At 38.0% G+C, this 12840-nt stretch overlaps 1 protein-coding gene across 2 annotated transcripts in view; it reads right to left on the reverse strand.

Annotated features, from left to right (window-relative positions):
• LOC149015855 (uncharacterized) overlaps window positions 1-12840 on the reverse strand; it is a 36420-nt gene that overhangs the window by 19004 nt on the left and 4576 nt on the right. For both annotated transcript variants that reach the window (XR_016173516.1, XM_089156056.1), the window contains exons 5-6: window positions 3592-3660; window positions 3438-3494 (exon numbers count right to left, since the gene is read on the reverse strand). Coding sequence is in view for 1 of the 2 variants with exons in the window: in XM_089156056.1 (XP_089012182.1) it covers window positions 3438-3494; window positions 3592-3660 (126 nt within the window). In the remaining variant the exon portion in view is untranslated. The remainder of the gene's footprint in view (window positions 1-3437; window positions 3495-3591; window positions 3661-12840) is intronic.

Below are 12840 nucleotides of genomic sequence, written 5' to 3' on the forward strand. Positions count from 1 at the left end.
ATTAGGGAAATGATGTACCTATAGTGTGGGATAGATCAAATGGTTGGATTGATGAATATCTAACCTAGAATTTCAGGTCTCTTGGAAAGTCCGACAATTCAAGAAAATTAAAGAAAAATAAAAAAGCATGATATGAGAAAGGGAAAGGAGTGCAGGCTACCAGATACCAGGATGAGAACTTGTAGAACTTTGAAACAAATGGAATGGCTTCCGGAAGGCTGTCTATCTAGCCATAGCAAGGATTTGGCTCTACTCCGCCAAGAATTTCAACAGAATACTCAACTCTCAGACTCTCTTAACCAATGTTGACATAAACTAATAGTTGCAGTAGCAACAACTGCACACACAAAAGCACTAAAGGCTTGAAGAGGCAATAATCTATTAATCAACTGTAGTGTATTCCAATCATCAGGGATACCCTTAGATCTTAGTGAAATTAGGATTTAGAAAACTGACTTAAACCAGGAAAATAGATACTGACTGACTTAGATTCTCACAACTTAAGTATAACATAAAAAAGATTATTCTGCCCTTATAACTTGAGTTGGACAAAATTTTCATAATTAAAACAATAGAACTAATAAACTAACCTATTGTCAGACTCATACTTGGCCTGGACAGAAAACTTTTGGAACCACAGTATGCCCACAACTAGAAAACAACATATTAAACAAAGGCGCAACACTTATGTGAGTTATGTCTATCAACACTACGTTGATTTCAGAGGAAAACAGGCTGATTCACTGTTGGACCTGCATCAAGCTTCCACACCACACACTGATTTAATGTGCTCTCTGATTTAGGAATTTCTCTATCCCATCCCAAATGCAAGATTTTGATCCTACCCACCCCAAATATGTTTTCTACCTGCTCTAATATTTTCCTCCTCTTCTTTTGGATGGAATTGTATTCCATACTGCTCTAATATTTTCATCCTCTTCTTTTGGATGGAATTGTCTCCTTGTCTATTAGTTGTCAAGACAACCTAAGTTGAGACCTCCCACCAATGCAAACCCGGGACCAAAGAGGACCTTTTTTTCCTTAGAAAACAACCCAACTTTGATATAAAATGGGTTTTGACCTTCAATGGTTGGATTACCCGCATAACCAACCATATGGACCCACCACATGGGTACATGAATTGATTACCAAAATTCCAATACTTAATTTCTCCCCAGCGGGGGAAGCCCCCCCCATGGGTCATGAATTGATTACCAAAATTCCAATACTTAATTTCTCCTTTTCCTTTTCTAAGCCTAGTCCTTTTAGAGTTGATAGATTTTAATTAACTATCAATTATGACTGTTGACAATTTATCCCTATTAGAGTCGATAGACGTTTGAAAAAGGTTAAATTTTGTTCCTTAAGAAAAGGTAGGCTGTAGTTATGATTATAGAGGAATTAGTTAAAGACGTTTTGGGACTCTCCTTGTGTTGGAATGGTGAATAAACAATAACCTGTGTCATTGTGACACAGTATGCCTTTATTTATAATAATAGAATGAAGTGAAGAATTCAAGAATACCCGATGTGGGACGAAAAAATGATAAAACTCCTAACCAAAGAAAACTATCCTTCCTTGACTTACAAAATCCCCCTCAAGTTGGTGCATAGATGTCTATCAAGCCCGACTTGCCAAGAACGCTACTGAATGACTTGACACTCAAGCTCTTGGTGAAGATGTCAGCTCATTGATTATCACATGTGACAAATGAAATCTGAATCAGCCCAAACTCGACCTTTTCCTGGATAAAAAGCCCATCAATCTCTACACGTTTGTCCTGTCATGCTGAACTGGGTTATATGCTATACTAATAGCTGATTTGCTGTTAGAAAGCAGCCTCATAGGCCTTCTAAACACCCACAATCAGTCTTGAGTTGAAGTGGCTCTGATACCATGTTGGAATGGTGAATAAATCCTAACTTGTGTCATTATGACACTGTAGGCCTTTATTTATAATAATAAAATGAAATGAAGAATACAAGAATACCCAATGTGGAACTAAAAAATAATAAAACTCCTAACAAGAGACCCTTCTTTGACTTCCAACACCTTGCTTTCATGCAAGAGACCTTTTCCCTTTTTATTTCAGTAGCAACCCCCCTAGAGGATTCTGCCCCTAACGAAGAATAAATACGTATCAAAAACAAGTAAAACTACTTGAAATATGACCTGTTACACCTGGCAACATATGGTCCTCACCAGGAGAGTCATGACAGTGGGAGTTGGACTCCTTTAAAACACACTGTCTCGGACCTCAAAGACTGCTGGACAGTTTGTCACCTGGGGAGTTCCCAGGCAGGTGACAGTCCCTAAGTTAGGGACTTAACCTTTCTCTGTCTATTTTTGTTTTTCTTTTTAGATTTGAAACCAAATCCATCATTAAACATGCACTTCACATTCCCAAGTGCTGGCCTATTAGAAACCCAACTTCCCACCATTAGAATTTGTTGATTTTCGGAGGAAACTTTCTGTAGCATAAACTATCATTAAATCCAAACCTAAGCTCCATTTGAACCCTGGGAGGCCATCAACCTTAAGCCTCCTAGATTCCCCTCCACTGACCCATATTTTTTAGAAGTCTTCCATTAAGGCTGAAATTCAAATCAGCCCTCCTATCCATATTAGTCTTTATTCTTAAGCCCGCACCTTAAATAAACCCCCTAACCCCACAAAATAAGGCATACAATGCAGTTCAAAAATAATGAGATCTGGTTCTGTTCTAAGAGAATCCTTGTGTCGCTACCCTGCTTGGACACCCAATCAAGGGCCCGCATCAGCAAGGATAGGGATCAGACCAGCACATGAAGCCCAATACATGAGACACCAACCCGAAATTGGATTCAGATCTTTAAACCCTGCACCTTCTGTTCCAAACAGTCTCAGCTTGTGGAGTTTTTATATGCAACAGAACAAAGTTTTGAGACAACATTTTCTCCATCATTGCAGCACAAGAGCAAATAGTCAAGTGGACAGCCCTTCTTCAAACAATCTAAAAATTGCTCTAGTACAGAAATCCAGAAATACCCTTTGCCTGCTACAAGACTTCTAGCCAACAATACAGGTGACCATAGTTTCCGCTTGCCCCTTCCAGAGCTTAATATAGAAAGTACAGGAAACTCCAACAGCATTATTAATAAGAATTCTTGTGACAATAATAATTACACTACTAAATGTGATATGATCATCTTAGGACCCACAATTACAAATCAAACTTTTATCTATACACGCCACAATCACATTTTACATTTCATTCATATCAGAAGTCAGAAGTAGCAAACTGCAAAGATTTACAAGGTAGGAATCTTCAATGCTACTGCACTTATATAATTGAAATGGATCAAGACCAAAGCCATCTTTATAAAGGCAAGGATACTACAAAGCCCACAAAGAAACAGAAAAGGAAATGCAAAGACAACGATGCAATTTGGGCTTACCTCCATCAACTCTTTGATCTTCAAATTAGCCTCAGATTTTACCTTCATTATCTCTTCCTGAAGATATGACAACGTTAAATTTACAGCATTAACGCCACCAACTACCATATTAAGAGACGAGAAGCTAAAAGCCAATAAATTGTTTGTTAAACACCTCAGCAACTTGCAGAGCACGTTCAGTTTTTCGAATTCTGTCTTTCTGCTCGTCGTTGATCTTGTGGAGCTGCAGAAAGTCAATCAATCGAAGATTATCCTCACATCCACAGACTACATCATTCAAACTTATCAATAAAAATTATGAATGTAATCATTCTGCATTAAAGCATCACTCTGTATATACGGCGATGTACAAGCTAGGGAAGCCAACCAGGAAACTGGTAGATAGGGCTATCCGATGAACTGAATTCAAGCCTTAGATAGTTACATCATAGGTTGGGCCATCTATTTCTGAGGTTTTATCATAACCAGGCTAATTTATAAGCTCATAAGGTGAGAGTGCGGCTTGCTCACAAAAACGTACACAAAGGTGTCTTACCTTCTAAGTGATAAATGCTTGAGTTAATTTCAAAGATTTGTAAACTTAATATAGAGTTCTATTTCAAACCCACCTAATTAAGGTGGAACATATTATCAGTTTGTCTAGGAGATCTAGGTCATACATATTTATACCTCCCCTAAACTAAATTTTCTAAAATAGAATTGAGTTACCCAAGACTGAATTTTATACAAATTGAAATGATATTGCAGGGTTTTTTTTTTTTTTTTTTTTTTGGTTGGGGGGGGGGGGGGGGACGACCAGTAGCGCTCTGGAGACATGGTTGAAAAAAAGGTGTTCTCTTGTCTAAGTAATAATTGCTTTGAGGTAAATGATGATACTAGTTTGCACAGCATACTCATAAGTTAATAATTGAGTTATTAAGAATGTAGGAACGAAATCCAAGGGGTTTCTCAGTTGGCAAATACAAACATCTCACAAAGAGGAGGTCATAAGTTTGACACTCCTTTCTCCAACTACAAATTAAAATTCAAAAAAAATTTAAAAGGAAAAAAAAAACCAACAAACAGAAAAAGTGGGGTGATAAGGAACTTATGTATTATCAGTAAGTTTAGGATTTCTACCCACTACCACTAAATTCTATTAAATAGAATTGAATTTAGCATTAACACAATTTTCTTATTTCAAAAAAAAAAACCAGGAATTTTTTTTTGGAAGCATGGTTTAAGTCTCTTCTTCCGACTTGCTTTCTTCTTTTCTTCCATTTCTGAACTCTACAACAGATCAGGTTCTATCTTTTAATCCTTCTTGTTCTTCCCATGATTTCTGTTTTATGTCTCTTCCTTTATGGTCTTCACGTTGATCTCACATTACTGGTTAATTTTTCAGTTCTGAAGTTTAGATTTATCATTCTGGAATCTATTTAAACTTAATCAATTTTTTGAGATATAAATGAGTCCAATGCCAGTTCATACCTCAGTTCAGTCATCGGCTTGTGGCTGGTTCTTCCAGAACTCCCCTATCTATTTGAATTGATTTACAGCGCCTCTTTTCAAGCTTATAAAAGGAACTGCTTCTGTTAACTTCAAAGAGTGTTTCTCCTATCGGCCTCGACATGAACAAGCTAGGCTGGAAGGTGGGTAGGCTTCTATCCGACTGGTAGGACATGCAGTTCCCCCCTTAGCGTTAGGGCAGGCACAAAATCAATTAACAGCTTATAATACAAGATGAGCATTACGGTGCATGTTTCTAAAATCAACACCATCACAAGAATGGAGATGGAGATACTAGCCATTTGGTATGTGATGGAGATGTCTAGGTTGTTTGGCACTCTAGAGGCTAGGAGTTTAGAGAAGCCTAGAAGATATGGACATCAGTACAACACATTAACTTTGCAATAGAAACCCCCACTCATGATAAAGGCTTAGAAATGACTGGATTAGTATCATATGCAGGGGATGGACTATATCTTTGATGGTGAAACTGCCTCGGAGGGCATCAATGATACGCAATATGGGAGTGATCATGATATATTTGCTACTACATATGGATATGGGTTTGGAACAGATACTGGGTCATCCTTTCTTGACATTATCTTTTGCGGATCCATCCCTGACAGGGGTACCACCTTCATGTTCCTATAGTCTTAACCAAGTTAAAAATGGGGCTTATAGAAGGGAATTATGGGCTACTATAACAGTTGGGCCCAAAATATGTCAAGGGATATGTACATGGCAGATTCAAAGGAGAGGCTCTGAACTATCCCATTGTACACACCTCCTGGAATGGACCCACCAAGAAACTCCCAACAGAATTGAACATTGGTTTACATAACTAATTTAGTGTTCTTGTACTCTAATTATATGTGAACTTAACATTTTAAAATGGCTACTAGACATTGTAAGTTTGTAACCAAGTATTCAAGAATTCAGTGTACAATAGGTAAACATGAGTCGCTAAGCACAGGGACCATTTTTGAGCAGTTCATCAAAGAAAGATGATGTAGCCCTAGATAGACTAGGACCAACTATGGCCCAGTCTTCGAGGGTCTCAATTGAAAAGTTAACGTTTTAAGGTTTTAGGATTTTGGGGTAGTAGAGCAGTATACAACATGAGTTAAAATGAAAAATAAAACATAGAGGGAGGAAGTAGGGTTTGGTAAATTAGAAGATTAGAAAAAGAAGATGTTTGGAGATAATTAACTTGTTGCTGAGGCTCTTCTCCGACAACAGCTTGAACAATAAAACAAACTCTTGGCAAAGAAGAAAACAGAAAAAGGGGAAAGGGTTTGGGAAATTAATAAAGATTAGAAAAAGTACAGGGGTTGGGGATAAATCAACTTATTCTTGTTGAGAATCTTCTTGAACAACAGATTGATGGAAGAAACTCTTGGGAAAGAAATGAAGAGAAGAATCACACAAGAGGGGAGGATGATGGTGACACAACCATGTACGCCATTGTGGTAGCAATAAAAATAATTCAAATTTCAATTGATCAATTCATGGCTCAACTGAGCAGTTACATTTATAGCCACATTGCTGATGCAGTTTCAAACTCAAATAGGACTGGAAACAGAAACTGACTCTGAGGTTCTTATACTAAAAAGGAAATACCCAACTCAATCCCTACCCATTTAGAAAAATTAAACTGACTAGGAAGGTAAAATTACAAAGGAAATAAACTTAAAATAGGAATCTAAGTAACCTAATTAAACAATGGGAAAATTTCCCAGATCTATTGAATTTAAAAAAGATTTACCTAATAAGATGTTTTTAAAAAAGTTTTACTCAAATGGATTTTATTTTTGAAAAAGAATTAACAAATCTCCAATTTAGAACTAAATTTTCCCACCCAACCAATATTTTACTCTAAACTACACAAATTACCCCTCTAATAAAGTCCTTTTTAACACATATATGTTTTTTATTTTTAGAGAACTTCTTTTTCCTAATTTATTCCTAAAAGTTAGTTATAAAATCCCATATTTAAATTTTTTTTATTAGTAACTTACTCCTAAAAGTAATTCTTTTCACAAGTTCCTCCTAAGATAGAGGATTTTACTCAAAGTATTAAATAATTTTAGAAGTAAATTATTAAAAAAAAAATTTAGGAGTATCTTATGGCAGTAAAAAACTTTATCTTAGGAGTAAATTGTTTTTCTTTAGTTTCTTAGAAAGGTATTTTGGGTAATTTAGGGTAAAATATTTGTTGGGTAGAAAAAATTAGCACTAAATTAGAGATTTGGTAATTCTTTTCAAAAATAAAATCCATTTTAGTAAAACTTTTTTTTATCTTAATAGGTAAATCTTTTTCAAAAATGGCACATTTGGGAAATTTTCCCTAAAATAAATCTCATTCCTCTTTATACACACATTTCTAAGCCCATCAAATTGGCCACTTACAAAGTAAGCCAATGGAATCGAAGGCCAAATACACATATGATCCAATCCTAGACTATTCCTAAGAAAAAAGCCCAATTTGATTACTGATATTCATCAAATTAACTCATGTAGTCTGTGTAGAAGGCCAAAAAGAACTGAGAAAAAAACCAGATCACAAAAACAATATTTAGGCCTCAAAAACACCATCTCAAGACAGTTGGGGGGGAAAATCCCTAGTTGCGACCAGTTTTGATAGTATCTTGGTTTCTACATGGTAGAAACCTGCATGTTCTTGAGCCTTTGGTATGAACCCATGAATCAAATACAAAAACTAATAATATTTAATTACTAACAAACAAGAATAAACTTGATGACAGATAAACCCCTTACAATGATGCCACCCACAGTAAATGTTGCCCTCAGCCAAAGGCTGTGCAAAACCACTCACAAAACATTTGATATCCTTCCCTCACTCCTTCCCCCCCTTATTTATAACCCACCAACCCGCAGTTGGTTCACTCTCTTCTGTGTAGCACAATCCTAGGGCCCTAACACTACCGGCCCCTCAAAATTCACCTTCTCATCAAGGTGAAAGAAAGTCAGAAGCTCAGAACCCGTTTGATAATCCACCAAGTGTTTTTGCTTCGAGAAACACCAACAAATGAGTATTTCTAGATGCATACACACTTTTTTAGGGGTTTGATAAAACTTGCTTAGGAAAATAGAAAAAATAAACGTAGGTATTTGATAAAAATTGTTTCTTGAAACAAATTTGGAAATTTAACCAAAATTACAAAAATTGCCATTGTAGACTTTAAATCAATATTTGTCATGTTATGAATGTCCATTGTAGATGTGCTAAGAGAAGTTATAAGTGAAAATCTAGCTGAAATCCACAAAAAAATCTAGAAAAAATTGAGAGTTCCAGTGACATTGTGAAATCTGGCAAGATGTGGCAAGATAAAAGCCCAACCTCCCACGAGGAGGTCTTGGGTTAGCACCCATCCGATGGCACTAATATACTTCCCATCCCATATATAGGAAGTTCCTATCCAAAAAACAAAAAAGAAAGATCCACCGAGATCTCAAGTGAGATGTGGGAATCTCGCCCTTTATCTTGACTTGCCCTTCATCTAGTCTCACCTTCTTAAAAAAGCGAGGTATCTCGCAAAACCTAGGCATCTTGCAAGATCTCAAACCATGATGCCAAGTTGACGAGCCAAAATCTATAACCTATTTGAATGGCTAAAGGACAAGATCCAAATTCAATTCCATGCCCCAAGCCAATGACGATCACCAATCCCTTCCCCCACTGAAGTTGATTTCATAAGTCGAAAGTTCAATTGAGGGCACTAGGTCTAGTACGCCACCGGCAGTCGAGCCATCTCCAACTCATCTTCCTACACAGCTTGGGGTGACACCTTGGTAATCGAGTTGAAGGAAGAAGAATGGGAATTTGGGATTCTCCCATAATGCCCCTGGTTAATTTTTCCTAATGACAACCCCTAAGCCTCCTAGGCCCCCACATGTATCTCCTAGCCCACCATGCGATATGGGCCTTACAGTCTTCCTTAAAGCCCATTTATGTGATTCTCTAAAATGATTCTAATATGGCATTTCCCATGCCCATGTTGTAGTTAAGGCCCATTTCTTTGTTCTATTCTGTTCAACCAAATTCACTAACCAGCTAGGGGTCAAGGATCTAATTGAACCACCTAAGCCACCAGTCCAACCCCTATCTTCTCATTGTCTTCTCTTGTGATCCCAATCCTAAGTGTTTCCCTTCCTTTTGCCGCCACCGTGCAGTAGCTGAGTCCCCTAACTCGTGGGTTTATCGACTCCTTGCCCTCACTACCGCACTCATCCAAAGGGGCTTCACCGGAGCTCTCATCCCCCAGTCGACCATCACAAAGCCAACCAGGGTTCCCCATCTCTCTGTCCTTGACACCCTTTTCTTCTTCCACCAAAAAGAACCCAATGAAAACTTCGCTACAACAGTATTGTGGGTCTAGAACACTATGAGGAAACCTAATACCATCCACTGTGACACATTAACTAGAGGAAGATTCTACAACTTCAAGCTTCTCATTAGACTTCAAAGATCCAACCGCAAGCGTTTTTAGAGATACTTGCACATTAATCTCTTCTGGTTTCGCGAGTTTAGTAGCCCTGCCAATCTTCTTGCACTCACCAAAGCCGAATGCCAGAGCTTCTTTGAAACTTGACCAGTTGAATTCCGACTACTATCTCCAATATACCCAATTCGAAGCATCTCCCTCCAGGTGCTGGAGCACCATTCCCAACAGATTCTCATACTCGATCTAGCGTTCCCAACAAAAGAGTGCAACCTCAATAAGACATCCCTATGCATCCCCTTTGCTGGAAAAATGGACAATCTGGTCTCCATCTTCCATCCCTCAGATCAAAACACAGTCTAATACCAATTGAAAAGAACCCACGAATCGAATAGGAAAACTAAGAAGATTTAATTACTAATAAGCAAGAACAACTCAATGACACATAAAATTGGTTACAATGGTGCTGATCACCCCCACACCAAATGTTGCCTCAGCCAAAGGCTGCCAAAACACTCACAAAACATTCGATATCCTTCCCTCACTCCTTGACCCTTTTTTTATCCCACCAACCAGCAGTTGGTTCCCTCTCTTCCACATGGCACAGACCTAGCACCCTTCCAAAGTTCATAGTAAATTGTTCAATGTTCTTGTGAACAATATCCATGAAAAGTGTATTGGGCTTTTTCTTCATATCTCGAACTACATCGCCATAACAGTACGCTGGACTTGCACGGCCTTCACAACAATCAAAACAGCAAGGTTCACATTTTGACACTGGTGGTTAATTTTTGTGAATCAGATATTAGGTTTTCGTCCTTCGTCGGTTCCGAATTCAAGGCTACAGTAGGAGTTACATCATCTGTAAAAGAAACCAAAGGAATCATAAACTAAGACCAACTCCCTAACTAGGACTCTAATTCAATAAGGCTAAATAACGCAGACCTGAGAAGGGGTCTGCTATGGCGGGCTTAACAGTGAGGAAAGTAGTGGAATAGGAAGAAAGGGGAAGAAATCACATTATAGGAAGAGTTTTTTTTCCTCCCTTCCCCCCCCCCCTCCCCCTCCCCTTTTTCTGGAAGAGGGGTTAAAAAGAGTGCTCACAGACACCAGCCACACAAGGCCTCACAGACATTTACTTGAATCATATTTTCCAGTCTGTCTAACAAGAGGGAATCGCATCTCTCATATATAAAATTAAAGACTAACTCTCCAACTAGGACTCTCTCCAAACAAAGGAACTAAAAGGACTTAGGAATCTAACACCCTACGCAACTACATTCTAAATAAGATAAGGCAACAACATTATTTTCCAAAAGAACATATTTCCTAAAACTCTAGTAGACCCATGACTCAAACTGGACCCAGTCCATCTTGGTCTAGGAACTGGGTTGGTTTCGGTTTGGTCCAAGGGTGTATTTCTACATCAACCCTCCCGATGTGGAGAAGAACTCAAGCAAAAGTTTTGTAAAATAAGAGAATCAGCACCATGCAATCGGCATCCACAAATAACGACTTTGATGGGGAAATGATCCAACATACCGCATGGTCAACTGCTGACGATCATTGATAAACAGCATCTCTTCAACGGGAATCAGATCATGGAACTTCACAATTGAAATCAAACCATTGATTAATTCTTCAATCTCAACTTCATTCTGGTCATGGAACTTCACAATTGAAATCAAACCATTAATTAATTCTTCAATCAGACGATGTACATTATTTGACCGTCCCATTCAATTTCCAAACTTTCCTGCATATCCGATTCTCTTTCAGATTACATCATGCTTGACATCATATCATAGAATTTGCTGTTGCTGCTGGAAATAGTAGTAAGTAGTGAGAGTTTCCCTCTTCTTCCCCACCCCCCACAACCCGGATCAAACTGCTGGGTCTCAGGACAGAACCAGTGAAGGAGCAAACTCTTTCAGATTACATCATGCTTGACATCATATCATAGAATTTGCTGTTGCTGCTGGAAATAGTAGTGAGAGTTTCCCTCTTCTTCCCCACCCCCCACCCCGGGTCAAACTGCTGGGTCTCAGGACAGAACCAGTAAAGGAGGAGAATGAATCAAGGAGAAAGAAGGTCGTTGAGGTGGGTATCTTAGGTTCTCATAAGTCATACCAATTAATGCAGACCAAAGAAGAGATCTGCTATGGTGGGCTTACTGTTGAGAAAAGAAGGGATAGGAAGAAGGGGAAAGAAATTGCAAAGTAGAAAAAGGTAGACTGGGGGGATGAAGGGGAAAAAGAGTGCTCACAAGCACAACCAGCCCCGTGGCGCTCAAAAACATGAACTCTAATCATATTTTCCAATCTATAGCGGTTGGAGATTATATCACACATGGAAAATTAAAATACTCCAAATCTCTAACTAGGACTCTCTGAAACAAGGAAATAAATTAATTAATTAATTAAAAAAAAAAGAATAAGGAAACAAATCGTGCACCTAATTCTAAAATAAAAACAAATGCATTATTCCCCCAAATATTAGATTCCGTAAAATTCTACTAGGCAGATGACTCAAACTGGGCTTGGTTCATACTAGTATAGGAACCCAGTTGGGTTTGGGTTGATCCAAGTATATGTTTCTGCATCACTAAAATCTTTAGAAACCAAATATCCTACAAACCTATTGTAAAATAAAGTAAAAGACATTATTTTCCCAAAATAATATAAATTCCACAAATTCTACTAGACCCATGACACAAAACCAGACTCAATTCACTTGTCTGGAAATCCAGCTGGGTTTAAGTTGGTCCAGAGCATCATAACCTAGACAATCTACTGATGTTAGCTTAGTGAACATCTGAAATAATAAATTGACTCCCTTACCTAAGCCATAATTTCAGTATCCCACTCCCTTGACACTAGGATTGCCCATTATCTACAGTTTTATCCACACCCAACTGGCTAAAACTTTCAGCAGATCCCCCCCGGCTGTACCTCACCTACACGCTCATCAAGCGACCTATTTTATTGTTATACTAAATCAACCTAATCTGTCCCTTATCCCTTGGGAAAACATCTTCTCTTCCCCAATGATTTGATACCCAAACTAGCATTTTATTACCTAGGTTCTCATTGGTTCAAGTGGCCCAATCTACATCACTCTCTTCCCTTTTAATCTTCAAATTCATCTCACACTATATGTGGATTATCCAGCTTCAGATATTTAGATCTATCATTTGGAATTTATCGTCAATTTCTGAAATCTAAGTGTTAAGACACTGACTAGTCTAATTTAATTACCATAACCATATTTTGTAGAATATACCGTGCCTCTTGGTCATACATCAATACACGACCATCATCAGTGTTTTTTCCCCTCTAGATTCTTTTTAGAACCTTGAACGTCATTTCAATAACCTGGTTGTTAACGAAGGGTTACAAAATTTAGAACAATGTATAGATCATCACAAAAACAACCAAATTAGAAGGGGGAAA

The sequence above is a fragment of the Hakea prostrata genome, chromosome 5 (genome assembly GCF_041222555.1).
Source record: "Hakea prostrata isolate BN-2017 chromosome 5, UWA_Hpros_2, whole genome shotgun sequence".
Classification (NCBI taxonomy): domain Eukaryota; kingdom Viridiplantae; phylum Streptophyta; class Magnoliopsida; order Proteales; family Proteaceae; genus Hakea; species Hakea prostrata.